At 43.6% G+C, this 25,705-nt stretch overlaps 1 protein-coding gene across 2 annotated transcripts in view; it reads left to right on the forward strand.

Moving 5' to 3' along the window:
• Positions 1–24,947, forward strand: part of MCF2L2 (MCF.2 cell line derived transforming sequence-like 2) — a 318,915-nt gene extending 293,968 nt beyond the window's left edge. For both annotated transcript variants that reach the window (XM_032803865.2, XM_032803866.2), the window contains exons 25-34: positions 837–909; positions 4,239–4,348; positions 6,625–6,720; positions 10,918–11,007; positions 13,423–13,494; positions 15,371–15,457; positions 18,412–18,530; positions 20,293–20,405; positions 22,535–22,638; positions 23,635–24,947. In XM_032803865.2, coding sequence (XP_032659756.1) covers positions 837–909; positions 4,239–4,348; positions 6,625–6,720; positions 10,918–11,007; positions 13,423–13,494; positions 15,371–15,457; positions 18,412–18,530; positions 20,293–20,405; positions 22,535–22,638; positions 23,635–23,735 — 965 coding nt within the window. In that variant the 3' untranslated portion in view covers positions 23,736–24,947. The remainder of the gene's footprint in view (positions 1–836; positions 910–4,238; positions 4,349–6,624; positions 6,721–10,917; positions 11,008–13,422; positions 13,495–15,370; positions 15,458–18,411; positions 18,531–20,292; positions 20,406–22,534; positions 22,639–23,634) is intronic.
• Positions 24,948–25,705: the final 758 nt, after the last annotated feature.

The raw sequence follows: 25,705 nt of genomic DNA on the forward strand, positions 1-25,705 counted from the left end.
AAAAAACAAATTTAAAAGACTTACTGCGTTCTACTTAATACTTCACTATTCTAAATATATAAGAGACTTAGCAGGCGAATGGCAAGAAACCTGGTTGCACTTCTAGTCCTTTCATACCCAGAGACCAACAAAACCCGGCCAAAAACCACAAACAAAGGCTTCCCTCCACCGAGATTTGAAAGTATCTTGTTTCCTGATTGGTCCTCTGGTCAGGTGTTGCAGGTCACTGTTTGTTAACCCTTTACAGGTGAAAGAGACATTAACCCTTAGCTATCTGTTTATGACAACCGCATTCAGAGGGAGACAGAAATTATAAATAATTGAAACCTCTAGAACAGTGGTTTTCAATCTTTTTTCATTTGCAGACCCCTAACAAATGTCGAATAGTGCTGTGAAGACATCAGTGGAGAGGAGGTGTTCAAGTGGTGATCTGAAAACTTATATTCCATAGGACATACAATAGGGAATCTGGGCTGAGCCATTCAGGGCTATTATAGTGGGTTATCTGGGTCACTGAGGCAGAGCCACCCTGGCTGCCTGTTTTATCAAAATTTCCTTAAGTTTTAAGCCATGATTCAAGCAGAATTTTACTGATTCTCTAACTCATTAGTGATGCTCCCAAAATATTGTGCCCTGTGTTTTAACGTGAAGATTTTCATCTGAGCAGTACATGTGACATTTCAGGTGTATTTGGATCCAGGGATCTGGTTTGGATCTTTCTCTAGTTATTATTAATTGAACACCTGAGTCAGTCTCCTTTGCCATGTGCTCTGATGTATCCACAAAAAGGAAATAATCAGTTCAATTTGGAGCTATTTTTTTTCTTTCTCTAACAGAAGCAAGCCAGCTACACCAAAGAATCACAGAGAGCGTGTACCATGCACCAATGAATTCCTCCAACTCAACCAGGTAATCACAGATTTAATGATGACCTGCCTAGCATTGGTATCAAAATATCTTTTACCTGTTCCCATCTCAGTATCTTTAGGTGCAGATGAATTATGAGTGTGCTGTGTTGCTTCCCAGGCATACCCACATAAATGCAGACAAAGATTTTGTGTTTGTACAAACCCATAATCTCAAAGCAAAATGCACTCAACAGACTGGAGTTTCCTTCTCCAAAAGAACCACAGGCACCTATTAATTTGATTGGCACCAGGGTCAATTGAAATCGACCCATTGAAAAGGATCATGGACTTTAATGAGGTTAGGGTGACCAGGTGTCCCAATTTTATAGGGACAGTCTTGATATTTAGGGCTGTATCTTATATAGGTGCCTATTACCTCCTACCCCCATCCCGATTTTTCACACTTGCTGTCTGGTCACCCTGGCCTAAATGAAGTCATCAACAAATAAGGCCTGAGTTTGGAAAGGGGATGCTGGACCGATTTTGTGTGAACGTTTTCTGGAGCTTTTGATTGTTTTTAACGCTATCAACCAAACCCAAAGGTCCTGCGGGACACAGACAGCCTGTCGGCTCACTTGCTAGTGCTCTGCAATACCATTTCGGAGACTTTAAATGGAAGTGACTTTCTCCTTCCTATTCCCTTAGTTATGGAAGACCTGAAAGTATTTCAGAGATGGTGCTTTCTTTGGTTAAGATTTAACCACGCTGAAGATCTCTGGGTAAAATTGTCCAGAGGACAGAAAGAGAGAACAATTCCAATGAAAGTAAAATGCAACCCGGGAAATTTACCAAACCAAGCCAGATATTTAACCCTGTGACATGGCAGTGTAAAATGCTTGCGTTTCCAAAGCAGGAATACTAGGTACAACACTACAGCTAACGGTTAATTAACTCAAGGAACCACTGGCTGTATATGTTAGTTTAACCTTCAGCAGATTAAACAGAAGGAAAAATAAGGATCTTACTGTCTTGGGGATGTTGGACAAGACACCCTTTGTCCAAACTGTCACAACATTGCAAGGCCCGTGTATGGTGATTGCTTATATGGGCAGTGGGAGAGGCCTTTATTTAGGAACACTGACACAGTCTGCCCCGGCAGCTATCCTAACCAAGGAGACCATGATCTTCTCTATTATGTGGCTCAATGGGATTAAAGACACAGGAATTAGGGTACAACATGTCCTGAGCCAACAAAAGAGGAGTGAACCTTTCCCTGAGCCTGCTGACATCCATAAACAGCCATTCTGCATGGTCGGGGTTCCATGGATTTTCACAGGTGGACCCAGAGGTAAGGAGACGTGGATTCGGAGGATAGCCACACCCTGTGGCCTCTCCCATGTAGAGGATGATCTCCCTGTGACTGTGACAAGCCTGAGCAACCCTGTGATTGGAAAAGATGCACTGGTTAATTCAAATTCAGCAACAGTATCGTCAGAAGAACAACCAGTATCACTAGTGCTCCAGCTGTGGCTAGAAACTAATTAATTCATTAGACTGCATTTCATCCACGGAAATACAGTTCATCCTGGGTTGCTCATACGTAAAATGTAACAGCAGTTATGTTGTTTACAGTAATACAGTAAACCTTCATTGCAACATCAGAGAAGTCTGACTGGATGATGCCACCTCTGTGTTGTTATGCAGTATGCTTTCTTTCATCTAGTCATATGCAGCCACACCCTCTTTGTGCTGTGATTCCACAAGATAGAGCAGAGTTGGGCTGGGTCAGTATTTGGAGCAGAGACCTCATAGGAAAACCCAGTGTTCAGCAGGAAGTAGTCAAAGTCAGAGTTCCCCAAGGCAGTGACTCATCCGGCTGATACAGTAAAGGAACATCAGTTTCACAGCTACCAGAACACAAGGGAGTGACATGACCAGTATCGCATCCAACTGTCTGTGACTTCCCTAACCTGATGGATCAGGACCCCATATAGCTTCTGGTGAATTGGAGATGGCCTTTCAGTATGAGATCATGTGAGACTCAAACCAGCAACTTTCAGGATTGTAGTCAAATGCTGTAACACTTTCAGAAGAGAAAGACATGCAAAACCACTATCCTGGATGCTTGTGGTAATTAAAGATCACTGGACACTTTTTGCAAGAGGAATAGGGTGAGCTTTGGTGTCTTGGCTAAATTGCAATTCTGCTCATTTAAATTCTGCTTATCTAAATTCATCCTACAGCTTCAGTTCCTATCCCGGACAATTATGTGCTGCTTTTGTGCATTGTTATGTAGTTGTTTCAGCCAAGCGGTACGGAATTTCAGTAATGGTGAAATGATCCCATTTTATGGAAGGGAAAGTTGAGGCACACAGATGGCAGGTGATGTTGCTAGACATCACTGGGGCGAAGCCCTTAGCAGGATTAGAAAAATCATAGTGAGGATAATGAGAATATCCACAGTTACCCTGAGTGGGATAAGACATGTTTAGAAGTGGTATAACCCCTCATGCATCACAGCGTAAGCAAACACTGAACTGATGTGGTCATTTAGAAACTTTTATAGGGGCAGGTTATTCCAGAATTGGGCACTCTCAAGGCCACTGCACCATCCTCCAGAGCAGCTGGGACTGGCCACTGTTGGGGAAAAAAAGTGTCCTAGCAGAGAGCATAGTGTAGAGAGGGGATCATCTTGTGTCCAAATGCTCTGTTTTTTCAGCAGAATTCTCATTCTGCTACTAATAAACAGTCTGAAAAAATGATGACAACCGTGCCTCTCTGCTGTTGCTTGCAGAAGTTAATAGAGTGAGAAGGGGTGATTTGGATCCAGATCTGGATTAGGTTTGGTTTGGTATTCAGGGTTTGGTTTCATAGGTCAAATCAGAGCCTGAGCTTGCAGTCAGTGGCACCAGAATCTCCTCAGCTGCTCTGATGAAATTTTGGCCCAGAATGGTGGAAATCTCACAAGATTGGCTGCTCTTCTGAGATTTCCACCATTTTGTGCCAAAATCTAGCAAGAATGATTCTGGCCATATCTGAGCCAGAAATGGGTCCCTTCTAATTTGGGATCTGACTCACCAAAAGCATACAGGTGGGTTTGGAGCTAGGGATTTCTATCCAAACCAAACCCCTCCCCCCAAATTTGAACTGGTTCTGATCTGAGGTTCCAGTCACACTCCATCTCTGATGACTGTTTCCCACCAACAGGATGTAATATGAAAGGCTGGAGTCGGTGCTCAAGTTATGTGTGTGGGGAATGGGGGGCTGGAATGATTGGTTATGCCATAGCTGCAACACCATGGTAGCCCGCTGGGGATGACATTCACATAAGAGTGCACCTTCAGTCACCGTGTGATAACCTAATGATGGTTTTGTTTCTTCTGTCCAAAGATATAGCAGGAAGTCGTCAACTGCGTATGAAAATAAATCTGAGCCAACAAACCGGGAAACATCTAACGACAGGAGCAGAAACTCCAGTCCCAGCACTAGAGAAAAAAGAGGTAGGAGTTCCGTGGCAGTGCGGAATGTTACCCCACCCTGGCGCTGATATTTATCTCTCTGCACACCCAGCTCTGGATTCTTCAAAGGGACACTGTTGGGATGAATCAAGCTTAACATTGAAAACAAAGTTTTACAGAACTTACAGTCTGAACATAGTCAATTATGGTCTTTTTTAAAATCCCAGTGTAAGCTAAAGTAAAGTTCAGAAGAGAACGGGGTGATTATTTAGCTGGGGGCTATCAGCTAACAGGGCTCAGACCATAATATTTTAAAGACAGTCTCTAATAAGTTATCAAGCTGCATTTTTCTGACTTTACCTAACTGTAAATCTTAATTATTATCAATGGAAATGTTTTTTTTGTTGGTCAACTTTTACCTACGTTTGCTGATAAAAATCTAACCCTTTCAAGCCTAGGTGTAATGTGCAGACTTTATTTTTAAATCAGGCATATGTGCTGTTGCATGTGCAATTGGCATTTAATTTGTTCATGCAGTTGTAGCCGCACATCATATACTTGTGCATGCAAATAGCTGAATATGGTAGTTTCTACAGGCAGTTACCTGATTTGCATGTGCAGTTGTGATATTTGCAAATTAGCGCATGCGCGCACACACACACACACACACACACACACACACACACACGGCCAAATGACTTCAGCAGCCAGAAGTGCCAATATCAGCTGGCCAAGAGGCTGCATTCAGTATGGGAACCTAGCCTGTTGCAACTCACTATGGCTGCAGAAGAAAGTGAAGGTTTCGAGGCCACTCAAAGTGGCACAACCCAAGATGGCATTTCTAAGCAACAAAGAACATTGGGAAACAATGGAAGCTTGTGGTCAAAATGCCCTAGTGCACCCATCCGTGCAGAGATACGACTTGAAGTTAAGTATTCAATTTCTTTCTCCTTTTCCCCACGTGAATAAACACTTCAAAATTAGGGTGAAACTCCGCCCCCACATACACACACGTCTTACAGTTTTCCTTGTGACTCCGTAGTGACCAAATGCCATGAACAAATGTCCCTTGCTTTAAAATGTTGCAATGTACATAAACCTTATTTTGCCTTTTCTTGGCATCTTTAGAACCTATTCCTTTTACATTCTTTGCAAAATGCTGGTACACACACACACACAAAATTATGCATCGTTTCCTTTGTATAGCAGCTTGTCTGCAAACCAGGAAGTGATGGGATGTGCTTTTCTTTGGAATCACAGTGTGTCTGTCACTTGTCAGTCTGGGTATTATCTGGATGCATTGTCTCTCTGTGTTTCCCTGATACTTCAGGTCTCCATTTATGTCTCTTTGGTGATAATCAGTTGGCAGTGAAATAGTGACAGTGCAAGGCAGAGGGCATGTATGGTCAAGTGGTCAAAACACAGGACCTGGAGTGAGGAGACCTGGTTTATAGCCCTTGTTCTGCCATAGACTTTCCTGTGTGACATGTCCATTATAGAGATAGAAGACAGATGCAAGGTTTGGCAGTTGTGTTCGGATCTGGGGCCTGGGTTCAGGTCCATTTCTTTTATTAATATAAGTTTGGGTGATCGTGACTTCTCCCAGAAAATGTAATTATCAGGGAGCTTGACTGGTTATTCAGTTAGGAGATTGGTTTGTCAGTTTTATTGGCATGTGAATGCATAGAAGATATCCCAGCTAATCAAGTGATACAGTGCATCACTGTATGTTAGCTGAATTGCATGGAGGCTGTTGGAAAGATGCTAGCAGGTAAGGCTTAAATCACACCAACCATCTGAGTAACCGATTTAGACTTCCAAGTGAAATACCACAGCAGTGGCCTAGTGAGTTGAGGCTACAAATACTCATTGTCAGTATTTTTCCAGCACGATAATGCTTCATCTCTTATTTCCCTCTGGAGCCTGGAGCTGCTGCCTGTTAAAATCACAGTGACACTTTTTTGCGGCACAAGACACCACGTTATGTGTTTAATTAGTTTGCTGCTAAACTGTATTTATTTTCCTTTTCAAATAGCCACATTCCTCCCCAGTTTTTTGTTTTTACTCTCCATGGAAACTCAGCGGGCCAAAATCATCCCTGGTGCAACTCAGTTGATTTATACCAGTGATCAGCTTGGCCCAGCTAGTTTGATTTACCTGGCTTCATGTCACCTTTTCAGCTGTTGCGCAAGCTTGGACTTAACTTAAAGGCTTTTATTTTTTGTTGGTTTCCATCCAGCTCTACCCTTTCCTTTCCAATAAGGTGAAAGGGTGAACCTTCCTGCCTTATTTCTTTTCCCTCTGCCTCTCTCTCCTAGCTGATGCTTCCACCAGCCTTAACCTTGAGTGCTCAGCTCTTGCTAGAAAGCGATTCACATTACAAGGTCTTTCCAACCGCAGAGCTCCACCTAAAGGTAAAATCACCCCATGCAGTATTTAGTCTCCAGCCATCTGTCTCCTGCATACAATCCCATGATTTTCTCTCCATTCCATGTTGCCATCCATCACGACCTCCTGAAGTGCTGCTGCATCCCATCCAAACGCACGCACATGCTCCTCTGGTCAAATCCTTTTTTTACAAAATTGCTCCCGTGGCAGTATCGACAATGTTTGTGTCTTTAGTGTGGTGACAGAAAGTGTAACTGAGTTGGCGTGAAATGTTCATTTTTGTTTTCAAGCCTCTCATAGGAACCCTAATTGTGAAAGAATCTATTAAACCACAAAACAAACACACACACCCAACAATAACTTTTCCCTCCGTTTCATGATTGGGTGGGGGAAATACCCAGCCACCCTGCAATGTTCCTCTTTCTGGTGTAATGTGTTAAATTTTTATTTGTGGGATCACTTAGGCTCAGTAAGAAACTGTGGTCAGCGGTTAAGAAAGCATGGTCTAGTTGTTAGGTGAGGGGACTGGTATGCAGGAGATCTGGAAATTATTCCTTCACCTCTCTGTGCCTCCATTTCTTCATCTGTGAAATGGGGTGTTGTAAGTCTTGACTCATGAATGTTTGGAAAACATTTAAGATCCCTGGAAGGAACTTGCTGCACGCTTCTGAGGCCATTATGCCAGCAGGAGGAAGAGGAAGTAATTTGGACAATGAAAACTGGCAATAAAATTTGCAAGCAGTTTTCTGAAATGACTCATAGACTCATAGACTTTAAGGGACCATCATGATCGTCTAGTCTGATGTCCTTCACATTGCAGGCCACAGAACCTGTGACTGTATGACGTTTTTTGCTTTTCTCCTGTGCTGATAAGTGACATTTTCTTTCCAAGTGCACCACGAGGCCAAAGGTTGGTGTAGGATAATGGAGAGTGGACGCATCAGGAGAGGAAAATGTCAAGAAACAGAAAGAGGCAAAGCGGAAGCATTACATTTAAAAAGGGACGTAACAGAGGAGAACACACCAATAACCAAAGCATCCCCAAAGTCCTTTAGGCTAAGATCAGGCAGCACTAAAGAGAGAGGGTCTAAGCTGCAAAATCCAGTTCTGGATTTTGACTCCAGAGGATGGCAGTTTTCAGACTTGGTTTGGTCAATTACAGAAACATTTGCAAAAGTCAAAATCAGTTTCAGGTTCGGACTGCAGATTCAGTTTGGGGCTGTTTGAACCCTGGGTTTTGTTTTGGGCCTTTTTCCCTCCTCTGTCTGCAATCATCTCAGTCCTTGTGGGATCTGTCTTCTCTTTCCAGGCAAAGGAGAATATTGTAGTGCTTCCAGTGCTCTCCTTATGGAGCATGGGCATTTCTCAAACTATTGTTGATTTACGGTTTACTCCCTTTAAATGCTAAGCACCCTCAAATCATTGACTTGCATGATCTGGGTCTGACTTATGATTCTTTTCACACATCTAAAACATGCTACATCGTGCATGTGCTTATTGATTTCAGTTTGTTGTTCTGTTCTGTGAGCTCAGGGGAGCTAGATTTGATCCTCTCTTGGCGTGGACAAAACCCATGATGGTAACCGCAATATATATATATGTAAGAATGTCTTGCAGAATGCTGTCATTTCCCTGTGTAGTGATGGGTTGTTGCTAGTACTATAAAGAATGGCTCATCAAGATGCAGTACACATTAGAAGAGGGGGCTTGATCAATAACAGTGACAAGACTATATTGGGGTAGTCTGTATTGCTCAATGGATTTGACCTGGACAATACAAGCAGTGTGGCTACTGTGCGGACACCTTTGCTGAACAACTCTCACCAGGTTGCATAGCTCATGGAAGGAAAAGTCCTATTTAAACGCAAGTAGGTATCTTGGCATTGACCTTTCTAGGTCCCAGTTCTGCTTTCCTGCCACCCTCAAAACTGCCCCTGAAGTCCATGATCTCCCTGATCTTTTAATGTCATCCAGCATGTATCTTCAGGGATGCTGGTGTCTGGACGAGAAAAAAAGTCACCATCAGTATCCTGAAAAAAGGAAACACTAAAGAATTAAGAGCATGAATAGAAAGTGGAATTTTAATTGCATCTGGCCATACTAAATACTGGGCCAAATTCTGTTCTCAGTTACAGCAACATAAATCTGAAGTAATTCAATTATAGTTATGTGTTGCAACTGACAGCAGAATTTGGCCTGTTGTGTTTTTTCGGGATTATAAGTGGGTGTAGAAATGTGTATACACCTGATGCAGAACAGCGTGTTTGTGCTTTTACAGGTAAATTCATATAATAATCTCTGAAGCATCAAATTTCCAAGCATATTACGGAGGCATCAGTAGCAGCACCACAGTAGTTAAGGCTACATTAAGCTTTTTACTGGGCAGCTATGGGGTCCTCCATTGTGCTAGTGTCCCTCATGAGATGTTTTGTCATGAAAAGGTGCTACAGAAGCTGCAGTTGTTAAACCAGTCACACCAATTTCTGTCCCAGGGGAAAGACGCAGTGAGAAGTGATGTTTGTCAAATAGAAATGAGGGAGTAAAAAACCCCTTGAGTGTCTGAACACTGAAATGAGGAAATACAAAGAAAAGAAAGGAAAGGAAAGTGAAAGATTTTTTTTGAGGTCACTACTAAATCTCTACAGTACTGTCGTTCTGTATAGCACACTGAGATATTTATAACATTGTAAGTCAGAAACCACCATAAAGTGTACTGCACCCCAGTGTTTTACTAGTCCTAGGATAACTACAAGTAGGATAGCAACAGAAAAACCAGGGACTCCTTCCCTTTTCATCCTCAGATCTGGGGCACCGATTTTCTCAGTTGCTGAATCCTGGAACAAAAAAGTCTCTGAAATACAATTGCAATCCTGCGAACGCTGAGGCCGTGATTCTGGCCTTAGAATCCATGGGAAATTTCAGTGCAAATAAAACAGTTTTGTTTTCATTTAAATTTTTCTTTGAGTGTTTTGAGGGTTTTGACAAAAATCTGAAAATAACACATTTTCAGGTTTTGGATGAAAATAGAATTCTTTTCACAAAATCTCTCATGGGGAAAAAGTTCCAACAGAACATTTACCCATGTTCGAATGCTAAGTCCCACTGAGGCCATGTGCCATTAAAGTAAATCACATGCCTTAAATGTTTTGCTGAATCGAGGTTTTATGCACATATGGATTGTGGCCCATTGGTATCGATGCAACTACTTGACTGAGTCAAGTCACTTGTGTGCTTGAGTGTCTGGAGGATTGGGGCCCAAGGACCCAATCCAGAAACACATAGAAGTGAGCAAATTTTCTCACAAGTGTGGTCCCACTAAAGTCAGTGTCGTTGGAGTTACTCCCCGGCCTGCTTGTTCGCAGGACAAGTGTTTGCGGGTTTTCAATAAGTTTAGAAATGCCACCTGCCTTCTGAAGCTGGAAGTTAATTAGTCCATAGGTCTATTTTATCATTTAATAAAATACTTTAAGACAAAGTCATCTGGAGGTAGGTGAGTGTAGCTCCCATCAAAATCTGTATAAGTTGTGTCCTCTCTCCAGAACTGAATTTGGCTCCTTGAAAGAAAAGATTCAGGGTTCCAGATCCTGAGCTGATGTTAATCAGTGAAACTTCCTTGTCTCCAGTGGAGTCCTGCTGATTTACATCCGCTGAGTATCAATGAATCCCTAAATACCTTAACAAACCTGGGCCCTAGCTCTAGGGTGACCAGACAGCAACTGTGAAAAATCGGGACAGAGGGTGGGGGGTAATAGGAGCCTATATAAGAAAAAGACCCCAAAATGTGAACTGTCCCTGTAAAATCGGGACATTTGGTAACCCTACCTAGCTCAGAAGTGTTTATTTGTCAGTGTTTTTCAGCCATTGGTAAATCAGTCATAACAGAACCGTTCCAATATTTTTCTTTTAAAAATCCACATAACCCATCTATTAAATGGTGCCATTTTAACTGTCCTGTTCATCTCTGTGTGGTTTGCAATTGTACTTACCCTAGTTTGGTGCTAAGGGATTAATTGGTACTAGTTCCCTCCTGCAATAGGCAGGGTGGTGTAACAGAAACGTTTTAAAAATATATTTTTCTATGCATGTCAATTACTACATTGTACATTTCTTGGCAACTGACCTTCTTCCTCTTTTTCAACTGCTGCTTTGCTTTGGACCTGTATAACCTCTCCTCCTTACTAATCTCTAACCCTGCCTTGCACTGCATCTCTCTGTTCTCCCAGATCCAGAATCTAAAGAGAGAGACGTTACCCGTCGCTTTTCTCTTGCCTCCTCCATCAGCACCACAGTCACCACATCCGCTCTGACCAAAGGTACGGTTGTGCTGCCTGCTAAGCGAGCCTGTTTCCCCTTCCTGCTGATTGTGAGACATCTACTGCCAAACACTTATGTTTAAAGAATAAGTCTGTACATCAGGCTCAAGTCTGATATATGCAGAGGGCTGCAGAGGGAGAATGATCAGGGCCAGAATATGTCATCTGCAGAGAGAGATAGTCCAAGCTAGGCCTATGTATCTGAAACATATGCATACATATGAGACCAATGAAATCATATGAAATCAATGGGAGTTTTGTTGTCAACTTCATAGTCAATCTGAATGAACATACCTTAAATGAGTCCCATCACTATTCACAGAAATTGAATTTGCTTTGCCTGAGTCCGCACCCATTTTGCGTTTTCTTCTTGTGAATAGTCTATCAGACACATTCCCTGGCAGGAATGTTCATAGAAACAGCAGACATGGATAATAGACAATCCAAATGGAAGTAGTCAGTTTTGAGCTCACAAATGCAAGGATTTGCACAAGAAACGTGATTGTAAGAGTCGTGTTCACCCAACAGTGAGGAAACTGAAGCATGTCACCATGAGATGTGTGGGTGCATTCAGGACACCCAGTTCTCACAACAAATCACTCCAGAACAATTTATAGGCCAAGAGCTATTTGCAGAAAGTATTCAGAGCTAACGAAGAAACTGGAAAAAACCGTAAGCCAGGGTGGCCAACCTGAGCCTGAGAAGGAGCCAGATTTTACCAATGTACATTGCCAAAGAGCCACAGTAATACGTCAGCAGCCCCCCATCAGCTCCCACTCCTGCACCCAGCGCCTCCCGCCCACTGGCAGCCCCACCAATCAGTGTCTCCCCCTCCCTCACCGCGTGTCCCGATCAGCTCTTTCGTGGAGTGCGGGAGGCTCTGGGGGGAAGGAGGGAGGAGCGAGGGTACGGCAGGCTCAAGGGAAGGAGTGGGAAGGGGTGGAGTGGGGGCAGGGCCTGTGGCAGAACCAGGGAGTGAGCAGTGAGCACCCCCTGGCACACTGGAAAGTTGGCGCCTGTAGCTCCAGCCCCAGAGTTGTGCCTATACAAGGAGCCGCATATTGACTTCTGAAGAACCACATGTGGCTCCACTGCCCCGGGTTGGCCATCTCTGGCATAAGCTGTTTGTGGGCAGTTCGCAAACAGAAAAAGTAGATAAATTCATTTAGTAAAATTCTTTGCTACAATTTACTTGCTTAACTCTAAATGGGATCAAGGCCCTTATTCTTAGCACAGTTGCCTTTGAGTTGCATTGGAGAATATGAGCTAAGCCATTGTCTAAGCAAAGAGATGATGAGCTCCTGAAACCCGTGTTATGCTCTGGATGTAATGGGCATGGTGTGGAGAAAGAACTTTTCATCTCTTATCCTCATTCGGACTGTGGCTGCGGAGCGAGAATCCTGATTGCCGTTGTAGCTGTGGGTAGGCTGGTGCGATGTATGGTATGACTGGGTAAGAGAGGAAAAGGGAAAACATAGCTGCACGGAAGAGCAGAGAGGGGACGTCATATCCCTGGCGTTGTTTTGTGGATTGGCTTATTAAAGAAAACATGTATAAATGATAATGAAATATCAGTTGCATTGTTAGAGTTTTCAATCCAAAAATCATAATGGAGATTCTAATCAAAACAAGATTGGTGGGCAGGTTTCTTGGCCGGAAGGTGAGAAATGGAACCTGATTCCTAATAATTTTAAGGGATGCAAGGCAGAGTCAATGATTTTCAATTACATATTTTATTGCTGTCAGTTACTTTAAGGAATGTTTTTGGGTGACATGCCCAAAGCATAAACTTTGCCTCACCCTTACCCAAGTACAGAGCCAGTCGAGATTCTCATTTGCTCATTCAAGGGCCACTATTTGCCATTGTCCCCTTATCCTCCCTGCTAACAGACTAACCCCATCATATCACCTCACCTTGGGGACGTGAAGCAGGGCACAGGATGACTATCAGTAAATCAACTTGCAAGGGGCACCCTTTAACCCAGAATACAATGGCATCCTTTCTGATTCAAGAGTATACCTCTGGTCCATTCACTGATCCAAGGCAGAGGCTCAAAGCTGTGTCTTCCCTGAGACCTTTGAATGGCCTAGTGCCACCAAACAGGAGATGAAAGTCCATTAAGTTGGAGCCAGTTACTTTTTCTCAATTGTACTTAAACTGTAAATGATAAAAGCTGCAAGAGGGGGGTTGTTTCTTGGTGCATATCACAAAAGTGTTTTTCTTCCCCTTTTACAGAATTGCTTAGTGGGTTGCTTTGGTTTTTTGGATTTTGTTTAGTAAATGCATTATCCTAAGCTTTTTACACTGGTCAATTCTAGCAATTCCAGATCATGATTCTTGCAAACAGATAATGGGAAAACAAGTTGTGCATCTAACTATATTTATAATCTTGTGCATCTGCAAACTTCACACAGGTCCCCTGGGTTCTGCAGTTAAAGTCAAGAGACATGAAATAAAGAGTGATCCAACTCCCCTGGGGTTTGAAGGTACAAGTATTGGCATCATGCATGGAATTCTTCTCCATAGTTCATTGACACCATCCATCTCTCTTCATCACCGGTGGTAGATTACATTAAAATCCACAAGGATTTATGAGTTTGGTGTCTCAGTTTATGCTTGTCACCTCATTACTTGAGCTGTGTTTAAAGAGCCTCACTTAGGGATGGGCCTTAATCAAAGCCCCAGGTCCAAACTCTCTTTGGGAAGGTGGTAAAGTTCCAGAATCTGGACCCAGGGCCAAATCTGGATTTTGTGGCTGCTTTCTTTCTGTATAAGGGTTAGAGCCCTCTGACTTGGTGGGGATAGAAAGTTATTCCAAAGCAGAATCTGGATCCCATTTGGGTCCTTCTTCATCTCATCGACCCAAAGTAGGAGAAATTAACTGTAAGTCTGCCCAGATGGGAACCCTGCTGACACCATATCAAGGGAATGGCACTTAATTGGCATTAAGTGGGGTCAGAGACATTCTGCCTTAGTTTTAATATAAAGTCTCACTGAGCTGCACCGTCACATTAAAGAGGAGAGGGGCACTGGCAGCATTAGATAACCCCTATGCTGCATTTGACCTGTAAATTCTAGTGTGGCCATTCCTGTCCCTTTCCACTCTCCCCAGACATCACACTTGTAATGGTAGCAGGTGGTATGTGCATGCTGCATAGAGAGGAGGCTAGACTCAGGCATTTTTGTCCATTAAAGGTGCAGTGTTTCATTTCCTTCACGCAGTTTAAGGCTATTACCCGCAGCATATTCTTCCACTGGGGAGAGACAGATCTGAATTGAACAAAGGATGCTAAACAGTTCACAATTCAGGGAGAGATTCGCCACCATTACTTGGAACAGCACATGCTCACACGGTGCTGTGTCCCTTTTTAATGGTTAATGGCTGGCTGTGACAGAGTTAGGGCATAGAGTCAGGGGATGGGGAGGACTCATGAGCCAGAGCTATCCAGGGAGAGGTGAACTGCAGACCGCTTCCTTCATCTGTGCTGCTCTGCAGAAATCTGCATAGGCAAGAGGTGAGTGGCTGGTCAGTGATGGAACCAATCCGATATTTGGGGCCAGCTGCCTTATCAATCCCAACAGAGGAAGCTGGGCTTCAGAGGATGGAGGAAACAGTCCTGGGTATAGTCAGGGAGCTGTGGTTCAGGGTACAGATGAAAAAGGGTTTGTTCAGTTTTCTTCTCCCTGGGGACTCCAGCTCCCGAGTGCAGGATCATCCTGATCCCCTACTGGGTAACATACCCCGCACACTGAGTCCCTCTGAACAGGAAACCATGACCATTGTCACATCTTTACTAGTGGATGCCGCTGCTTCCAGAGCTCCAAGTGAGATGCAATTAGTAACATTAAGGGATTGATTTTGCTGTGAAAAACCCTAACTCTCCCCAACCAAACTGCATTGATTAGGAATTATTTCATTCATTCCTGGTTGAGAGGAACAATTTATGGTTTTTATGAGTCCATTTTATAACAGTTGCCATTTGGATGGTCATTAGAAACCACCCAAAACAAACTCTAGGAGCTACAGAAGTATTGCAGATGCTTCAAGGACAGTATGTTAAGGGGAAAATAAGGAAACTTTGGAGGAATGGAATACTGCACCATTCACCTGACAATTATTTTTCAGACAATAAATGACATCCACATTTCTCTTTGGTTTGTTTTGTTTGCTCTCTGCACATCTCACATTGCATCTGTGTTTTGGTGGAATGCTGATGTGATTGCAGCAGTGTTTGCATTCAAGAGATAAAATTTGCTTTTTGGGGGGGCAGTAGAGGAATACATTTGGTAGTGGGTCCATGTTCAGTTTTTCACTTTTAAGAAGAATCTCAGTAAGTTACAAAATTCTACTTCCTGTCACAGACGCTTTTGAGAACGCCATCTTAGCCCAGACTAAATGTAATGCCGGTTCCATCACAAGACCAGTTCCCAGATCTGCTTCACAGACAGGTAAACAGAATTAAAATGTTCACAGTGCTTCATGCAAATCTGAGGATACTTATGACTATGTTAAACAGTCTTTACCTTAAGCTAAGTCCTCATTAGTTCCTCTCCCCATTCTTTTTTAAAGGAAACATTATTTCCTTGGAAAGAAACATAACCATAAGCCCAGGTCACTGCAGAATGTAGAAATAATGGACCAGATTCTGATTTTATTTAGTGGATTCAGAATAACTATTTTAATTAACTCTGGTAAGATCAGAATGTGGCCTGAGTTATTTTATAGCATCTCTGCAGCGTATGAAAACCTACTGAACATGTGCTGAAATCCTGTCATTGCAATGTTAATTAGCAGAGAAAAGGATGGACAAGGTGATGGAGTTATTGTAGGAATCTTTATTGCTGGGAAGTATTACAGTGAACATCTTGACTCTTGGCTGTGAATGACAATGGCATGAGATCACCAAGGCTCCGTCTGCCTAGGAACGTTTTTTTTTTGTGGCTATAATCTAATGTGTGAATTTAAATCAATGGTTTAGTTTATTTAGCTCAGGAAGGGGTTTAAGCTACACCAAAGCCCACTCTCATATTGGAAGAAGAGTGTCCACCCAGGGGGTTATATTGGTGTAACTCTATCGGAATAACTGGTAAAACTTTCCCATGTCAACAAGGCCTCTGATGTACCTTCCTGAATTGTTCTACGTCAGACCACTCCCCATTTTAAAGCATCTCTCTACGCTTGGTTCTCCAGAGCAGTGCTTCTGGCGAAACGGCGTCTGTTGCTTCGAATGATGGAAGAACAGGTTAGAAGTTTGGCACAGTTCCTTGGCTGACGTAGCAGCTAAAGAGTCAGTAACATTTGGAAGAAGAGGGACTTCAGACAAATGTGAAAAGATTTGGTCTAACTTTTTAGCAATCTTTGATTAATCTCTGCCAGATGGAAATTGAGATATCACTCTGGTGTTCCCTCCCATTCCTTTACCTTTCTGTTCTTTTGCCTTTCCCTCCTCCCCCCATTTGCCACCTATTTGGGGGGAAAGGGGTTTTTTTCAGTAATATATAAATAAAGAAACGTTGGTTCTGGGTTTGATTGTTTTAAACCAACTTTTGCTATAGAGTGTGCATACATGGCTGGGTCGTGCATAAGTATATTGTGAGAGCATCTGCCTTTGCGTCTTGTCTTTGCCAGGGGACTAATTTGTGTTCAGTAGGAGCAATGACCCACAGGCTGTAAAAAGTTTGAACCTGCATCTAAGCTACCTGCACTCTTGGATCTATTAACATGAAGGAAATATCTGCTGGGCCCCTACGTGGATTCTTCCACCTCTCCCTCCCAGCATGCACCTGTTCAGAGGCTGCCCAGTGCCCTTGTGAAGAGTAGTGTCCCTGCATCTTCTTAATAAACACATACTCCACACCTGTCTGAAAGGAGGTGGCAATGGCCCCACCCACTCCTCCGCACCCACCCTCAGAGTTGGCCAAGAAGGGGGCACATTACAGCCTGTCCCAGAGTGGCAGATTTGCCACTCCAACATATACATCCCAAGAGCCCCCTGGGGGAGGGAGGGTGGTTTCTGGATGACTGAGCCAGAATTCCTCTTGGGATATAAAATAACATGACGTCTTGAAACCCCGTCACGTGTCCGAGGGCACTAGGATGAGATGGTTGTGTCCGGGCTGGAAATCTGCCTCTTACGTTAGATCCCTGGTATTTCTTGTTGTGGCACTGTTGGAGGGAGCCCAAGAGAATCCCATCTGGCAGGATGAGGTCACTTCTGCTTCCATGGGTGCCTGCACAAGAATAGCAGAGAGAAAGGTGAAACAGTTTCAAGAAAGTCATTCAGTTCAGGTTCAAGTTTTGGGCAAAGGTTGAGACAGGGTGTGGAGGGAGAGGCAGTGATTCTGTTCATTTGTTCCTACTGTAAGTCTCATGAAGGTTAGCCTGAACGCTGGTCATTTTTCTTCTTTACATATAAATCCATGGCAACGTCTCTCCTTTTGCACCACACTTTGCAGTGGAAAGTAAGTCACCGAGGAGAGAACTTTTTTATTAATTAAAAAAAAATTGCTGAGTGCTGGAGCATTTGTGCTCACTTTCCTGGTGCAGCATCTTGCCATTTGTGAGTGTTGCCCTGGGAGGCATTAGAATGGCTCAGCTGTATGTCACAGGCTCTGTACTGCTAATAGAGAGTCTCCTTTACCTGAACTATTAGTAGCCTGGACAGGAAGATCTGAGTCCAAAGCTGTGAGGTTCCAAGTGGCCATGTGCACCATGACAGCAATGAAATACCAAGTGCCTGCAGATGTGTGGCTGTTTACACATTTCTCTCGCTTATGACATTACAGTATATTTACTGCCATGTATAAAAGCAAGAGGAACCATTCGTTTGATTTTGCTTGATATCAGATATACACTACCCTGATCAGTCAAAAAAGTGTATTCACATTAGGCATGTAAATCAGACCATCTCTTCTTGACATCTTAGCTCTGTTTGTCTCAGTGCTGTGTCAAAAGACCTGTACCCCCCTGTTGTTCTGACTCCTTTCTCTCCCTCACAACTTCTGCTTTTGGCATATGTTCCAGTTTTTGGAAGCTGTTTGGGCATAAGATCAGCTGAGGGTTGGAGCTGGGTGGACTGTGATTCAAAGCCCTTTGGCCTCAAATACTAGACACAGTGGGAGGTGAGCTAGAAGCTTGAAAACTGAAGCAGACACAGCCCACCTGAAAGGCTCCTGAAAAACCCACAGTCGCTTTGCAAAGTCATCGTTTGCCATAATTCTCTGCTCCTTGTGCCCTACATTCTCTGATTCTTCAACTGAAGATATTTAGCAATGTGAAATACATATGTAATATGGTGGGGGGCGTGGTGGGTGGAATCTATAAACTGCCTCTTTAAATGTTTGAGTCCTCTAAGAGCGGATGCCCTGTAGTTAAATCCTGTTGTTTCATTTCCTTTGCAAAGGTTGGCCCAGCAGGCAGATGCCCTCGCTAGACACCTTTGAGGATTTTGAAGCCATCCCATCCAGCACGGATGAACTCTCTAACTCTTCTGACATGGAGGAAGAGGCCAATCCTAACAATGTAATTATTTCCCCACCTGCCTCATTGTAAGCCCAGCCCGGAATGGGCATAAACTGCAGCAGTTTGGATCCATGCATTTCTGATGTTATGGGGTGTTTTAATTATGGGGGTTTGGTTTGGTTCTAGGATGTGTGCATAAGTTCAGAACTGGAAAAGGGTGCAGGTTTCCCTGAAGTTCAGGGTAGTTCACACATTCTTGGTGTTGGTTTGAGACCATCTTAGGCTTGAAAGAACCTTAAGATCTAAGGCTCGGCTGCTGTATGTAGGTATAAGATTTAGCAGTGCCCAGAATGTCCATCCAGCTTGCACCTATAGTATTTCACAGTACTGGTAGCACCAAAGCTCTGTAAACATACTGACATGCCCGGGCATTGCTTTGGGTTGCACTGAATTCTTCCCTAAGTTGTTTTGCCAGCCAGAATCACAGAAAGCCTCCCTCACTTTTAACCTCCTGATTTAAATTATGTTTAAATACATTAGATACAGAAAGAGGGGGAAATAGCATTGTCCCTTCTCCCCATCCCTATGCCTTTTTTGGTTCCCAAAACTTAGAAGGGTTTAAAACCAACAGTTATTTTGCTTTTCTCCAAAGTGAGAAATCATCCCAATGATTGCAACAATATGTTCTCATTAATATTACACCCAAGCTCAGATATTGTCAGTTTCATCCTATAGTTGGCACTGGTCAGGCCACATGTGGACTATTGCATCCAGTTTTGGCCCCCCCACTACAGATAGGATGTGGACAAATTAGAGGGAGTCCAGCGGAGGGCAGCGAAAATGACTGGGGGGCCTGGAGCACATGATTTATGAGGAGAGGCTGAAGGAACTGGGTTTATTTAGTCTGCAGAAGAGAAGAGTGAGGGGGGGATTTGATGGCAGCCTTCAACTACCTGAAGGGGGGTTCCAAAGAAGATGGGGAGCTAGGCTGTTCTCAGTGGTGACGGAGGACAGAACAAGGAGCAATGGCCTCAATTTGCAGTGGGGAGCTCTAAGTTGGGTTTTAGGAAACACTATTTCACTAGGAGGGTGGTGAAGCACTGGAATGGGTTACCTAGGGAGGTGGTGGCATCTCCATCCTTAGAGGTTTTTAAGGCCCGGCTTAACAAAGCCCTGGCTGGGATGATTTAGTTGGGGTTGGTCCTGCTTTGGAAGGAGGTTGGACTAGAACCTCCTGAGGTTTCTTCCAACCGTAATCTTCTATGATTCTTTGGACTATCTCAGCCCCTGCTATAAACCCCATAAATAAAGCAGTGTGGGGTGCTGATTCCATTCTTACTTATACCAGTTTTGTACTAGTCCATTGACATCAATGGGCCTTACTCCTGATCTACACCACCATCACTGAGAGCAGAAGCAAACCCAGGAATGGAGAAAGAAGCCCTTAACTACAGTACAAGTTTATTCATTCGTTTGGGCTCTTACACAGTGCCTCTTTCTGTAGCATCTGGGAACCTGACATTCCCTTTAAAAATAAGTAAATTCAAACACATCTGGATCACCCAAGTCAAACAGAAACCCACTGTCAGAGTGATGGCTGATTTATTAATTGCAGCATTTGAATAGGCCGGTGAGTCCTGCACTGATACCTGAATATCACTAACCTCACGCGCTGACCAAAAATAAAAGAATGAAAAAGCTACGACAGTCCCAGAAGAATAAGTCTCTGCAATGCCTGGCTCAGTATGTTAACCAGAAAGTCTCTCTCTTTTGTTTCCTCTCTTCATAGTAACTGTATGCTGTGTTGTTTCATTGGTTCTAGGGGTCCAATCTTTTACGGGTAGAAGGCAGTTATGAAACCTGTTTCCCAGAGTCTCTCACTCTAGAAAATGGAGATTTAGTGCATTTTGTACAGGAAGGAGAAAATGGACAATGGTAAGTACAAAAAGAGAAAATAGCAGCTAGGACAGCTGTAACCACATGTAGGAGGTGAAAAAACTAATTAGAAGGATCTGAAAACATCTGCAGAAACGAAACCCACAGCAGGAGAAAACCTGCAGAAAACAGAGAGAACCCCCCATTATAAGGGTCTGTGGCAGAGTCTAATATGGCCTAACGATGGGTTGTTATGTACAAGGGATATATTCCCTCTGTGATACATGCACATAACCCATTTGCACCAAGGAAATACATTGGCACCATTGTACACTTATATCAATGGGACCATTGTATGCCTGCCTAGCACCTGCAGCTCCTGTTGAAGTCAAGAACTTTTGCTGTCCGCTGGCTCAGCCCCTCTCTGGATCAGCTGTATATTGAGGGTCGTATGAGTTAACATGTATTTGAAAAGTTGCTGTGTCAGATGTGGAGTCTAAATCCAACCACCGACGTATGAAACAGAGGGATTTTAGTCCTGCTTCCAGAGTGAAAGGGTAATTAATCCCTGGAACAATTTACTAAGGGTTTTGGTGGAGTCTCCATCACTAGCAATTTTTAAATCAGGGTTGGACGTTTTTTTTTAAAAGATCTGCTCTAGGAGTTACTTTGGGGAAGTTCTCTGGCCTGGGTTTGCAGGTCAGACTGGATGATCGCAATGGTCCCCTCTAGCCCTATGGATCACAACCCAGCTTTAACAAAGGGGTCACTACGAATACCCCCACAGTTTAATGAAGTAATCTACTAGTGACTTTTCTGATTCACAGCAGTGTGACAGGAGAGGCTTCTCCCATCACTCAGCAGTGGTGCTGTGTGACTTAAGTTCAGTGACCTTGGCTGGTCCCACCTAGTCCTCTTTGGCCAGTAGTGGCTGGACATGAGGCTTGGGTGGAGAGCGACATGAAAACAGAAAGGATGGGAAATAGTTGGGCCTCTGGCAGGGGTGAGGAGCACCCATCGGAACAGAGGAAAAGATACCAATGGTTGCATCCTGCTCTCACTTACATGATGGCAACTCCATTGGCTCCATTGCACCAGAGTAACTGAGAGCGCACTTTGCCCCCAAGGGTTTGAATAGAGCTGTGTCAAAGGCGATGTGCAAGGTGGGGTAAGTTAGATTCCCTTGCTGTTACTTGGGCTGCATCTGCACTACGAGCTACGGGCGTGATTCCCGGCTCACACAGATGTACTCGCATTAGTTCTTGTCAAGCGAGGATACTAAAAATAGCAACGAAGCCCCAGCAGCACGGGCAGTGACTGCAGCTGCACAGGCTACTGCCCTGAGTACCAACCCGCCTGAACCCTGTTGGCACGTACTCGAGGTGCCAAGCTTAGCACGAGAATGTCAACACAAGCTGGGAATCACACCCCTAGCTCGCGGTGTAGCAATAGCGCTAGGCTCCCGCGACTTGGATGCCCTTAGACCTCCTCATACCCATTTACTGATGAATGACTGTCAGGAATTCTAAACTGGTGTAACTTGCATGCCCAGAAGCTGGGATACGGTGTAAGTTCTAGAGTGGCTCCCTATAATTGACTTTGTGCACTGTCTTAGTAGTTCCCTTTCCTGTCATGCTCTTCTTTGACTAGTCCTGGAATGTGAGAGTTACATTCCTTTAGGCTGCCTTACAGCCAGACTCAGGGGGCCACATTCAGAGGTGATGTGTAGGAGATGGGGTGGGAGTAAGTTTAATGTTGGAAGTCAGGTGTGAGGGGGGCTTAGTCAGTGTCACATTGATACTGAAGGGGATGACAAAGTTGTCAGATACCTCATTTTAGGCACCTCCTGAGCTGCCTCTGAATTTTCCTCACCATCTCAAAACCATTGGCCAGATCTGGAGCTTCAGTGCCATACACTGGGTCTTTGCAGTAAGCAGATTCAGAGACTCTGTAGCACAGTCACACCCTCAGGCTGCTGTCACTTAGCACTGGCCCCATGCAGCTGCCCCAGAATTGGAGAAGTGCTAAGGTGAGCTTTACATCGCCACCCTAGCAATCTACACCTCCCATCCCTGCTGCCCTCTGGCCGTAGCTGAGGACTTACCCCCGTAACATGCATTTTCATGAAGAGCTGTGCCAGTGGGAAGAGAAGTGGGGAAATGCATTGACTGTTCACTCTGAATTTCCAGGTTAGTAAAGAAGCTGGCTTCTGAGAAAAGCGATTGGGTTCCTTCCAGTGTGTTACAGCCAGCAGAAGGCGATAGCAACAGTATCCTTAGGAAGAACAATGCAGGTAATAAAGACAGTTTCTAATGATGTTTTAAAAGTTCACCGATTTTTCCTTTTTGTTTAATGAAAAGGTACTTTGGCACCTGATCAAACATACATGTGGCAGTACAATAGGTATTCAATCTAACTGTCTCACTAGGGCAGGGCTAGAGGTGGCATTTCAATCCCGGCTGGAGTTCAAGCTTCACACCCACAATCAGGGCTACGCTTTGGATTTGATGACACCAAAATCTCACAAGCTGTTGTTGCGGAGCAGGTGCTCTCACAATATTTTCACCACTCTGGGCTAACGTGTTTCAAGAAGGGCTGCCCCGGTGAGATTTCAGTCAAATCAGCACTAGAAATAGTCCTTTTCCAGTTTTGGATCTGACCCAACACCCAAACCATAGGGCAGCGATTGGATTTGGAGAGTTGCATCTGAGCACCCTCTGAAGATCAAAAGGTTGAACATGACAGTTTGGGCCCATCTCTACAATATCAGGCTGAATTCTACCCTCAGTTACATGTTGTTTCCAATGCAAGATGTAACTGAGAGCAGAACTAGTCATGAGCCATTTACTTGAGATCTGAAAGTGAGAGCTAATGATGGTTTTGTTGTTGTTGTTGTTTTTCAATTTGCTAAGATTTAGGAAAGCACTTTTGAAAATTAACAAGATTTTCTTGCTGCAGTTTAAGAGAAACACATGGGTAGTTAAAGCTGGATCCTGATGAATAAATGTTCCACCTAGACCATTGTCCTGCTGCTGGCACTAACTTATAACTGATGCTCCAGAAGAAAACCAAAAACACGTGGTGTACCAAGCCAGTTGTTAAAGGGAATTCCTTCCTGACCCTACCTGATGATCAGCTAATGCCTTGAAGCATGAAGGTTGAGATTAGGTTTTTTAAATTTTATTTTACTGCTGTGTACTCTGGGATATTAATAACAAACCTTCATATTGTAGCTTACAAGTCCTTGAGATATCACTGTAGTGACAACATGTGTGTGTTTGTTTTTCAGAAGTGTACAATGATACATGCAGCACGACCCTGGCAGACACTGAAATGAAAGAAAGTGAGCTGGCCAGAAGCTTAACGGCAGAACAGAGGGCTGGGAGTTGAACTGCAGGACAGGTTTTCCTCAGGACTCCTTCCTCTTCCTTATTTGTTTTGATGGATGCTGGATCAAGTCACCTTTCCCACAAGCTCTGAGCTTCAGACTTCATTCCAACCTCATTGACAGGAAAGCTGCTAGGTCCACGGCATGAACTGAAAAACTGTAGAAGCATTAAAAATTCAAATGGCATCAAAATCATCTTCAGCATTGAACAGAAACAAATGCTTCTCGCATTGTTTATTGAACCATTTGATAGGATGTGGCCTAAATTAGGTCGACAGCAGAGTGGAAAGTTACTATGCACTCACCTTGTGGCGACATCGCTTGGACGTTGGGTTACTTCAGAAGAACATGGTCACCAGTCACTGCTCCACCATGGGAATGTCTGGAGTTTTTCCGTTCATTTGGCTCTGCTGCTGTGCCTTCCGCTGCCTCCCTTAATTCCACTGTACAGAAAATTATATGTTCAGTCATTTCTAACTGATCAGGAGCAGGAAACTGCAGGGTAGTGGTGGGGGAAATACAAGTCCTGAATCAATGAAGCTTAGCACAGTGATGGTGTGACTGCTTCCTCTCAGTGAATGGCCTTCTGTTTACAAGATCTTTGGAGGAGACAGATTGGCAACTTTTGAATAAGAGGTGGCGATTCAGGGTTAAGCAGAAACCAAGATGTGGCAACTATTGTAACATTTTGAAGTCTTTTTTGCAGTATAAACAGATCCTTTCCCCCAGTCTGTGGTTTTTGGATCACATCCCTCCACATTTGGTGCTGATAATTCCGTTGAATTTCATTTAACATTCTACATTTGAGTAGACTGACTGCATGCTGTACACTTCCTGTGTGTGCTGGACTCTGGAGTAGGTATGGTTCATCTCCATATGGTATCAGACTCTACTTAGGCATTTGCAAATGGGCAGGTGGGCTTTAGAAGCACTGAGGAGTAGATAAAGTGTTATTGTTCAATGCTTCTTTCCAGGATATTTTATTAAAGACTGTACCAAATCTCTGCAGCATAAGGATATAATGTAGATCTGTAAAATTCCTACAGAAACCATTAGCTCTTTCAGAGCAGGTCCGACGGCATTTGCATGGAGGCATTTTGATGCAAAATGGGAGTTTTAGATCCCAAAAGCTGCTAGAACCTTAACTTTTGCAACTGTAAATATTGACCTAGGACTGTGAAAACAGAAAAAGCCTGGCCTGGAAGAAATTACACTAGAGAGCTCAAAAGTCACTGATTGATTTTTGACTAAACAAGACCCTTTTTGTACCATGATTAGTGATGCTCCATGTCAATTAAAGGCTATCATAGTTCTCAAAAGGGAGAAAAGGCTAAAGCGAAAGCAAAGTACTCATTATGAATTGATAACTCAGTGGTTTGAGCACTGGCCTGCTAAACCCAGCATTGTGAGTTCAGTCCTTGAGGGGGCTACTTAGGGATTTGGGGCAAAATCAGTACTTGGTCCTGCTAGTTAAGGCAGGGGGCTGGACTTGATGACCTTTCAGGGTCCCTTCCAGTTCTATGGGATAGATATATCTCCATATATTATATTATTATTTACCATGGGCAAAATAATACAATGATATAATGATTTAACAATGGTTTCATTGCAGGGACACAAGTGTTTTTCTTTGTATCGTGGAGGTTTGGGGGATTTTGGTGGTGCAATTACCATAATATAGCAAATCATTGAAGCATGTGAATAGTCCCAGAGAAGATAAAATGAAGGCAGGTGCTTAATTATACCTTGCTGAATTGGTTTAATGATGAGTTTGACTGCAGTACCAAACAGAATGGATACTGGCTTAGGACACCAAGTTTCTCATCTAGCCTCCAAATACCTAACTCCTTTGATTTGTGCTGCTTTCTGTTTTGCTGATTTGTCTCAAGAGGAAACACGATTCAGTGGACCAGAGCCTTCCCTCCTTTACTGAAGTCTGTGCTGTTGCACTGAGATAAAGATTTGGCCCATG

The sequence above is a fragment of the Chelonoidis abingdonii genome, chromosome 8 (genome assembly GCF_003597395.2).
Source record: "Chelonoidis abingdonii isolate Lonesome George chromosome 8, CheloAbing_2.0, whole genome shotgun sequence".
In the NCBI taxonomy this organism is placed as follows: Eukaryota; Metazoa; Chordata; order Testudines; family Testudinidae; genus Chelonoidis; species Chelonoidis abingdonii.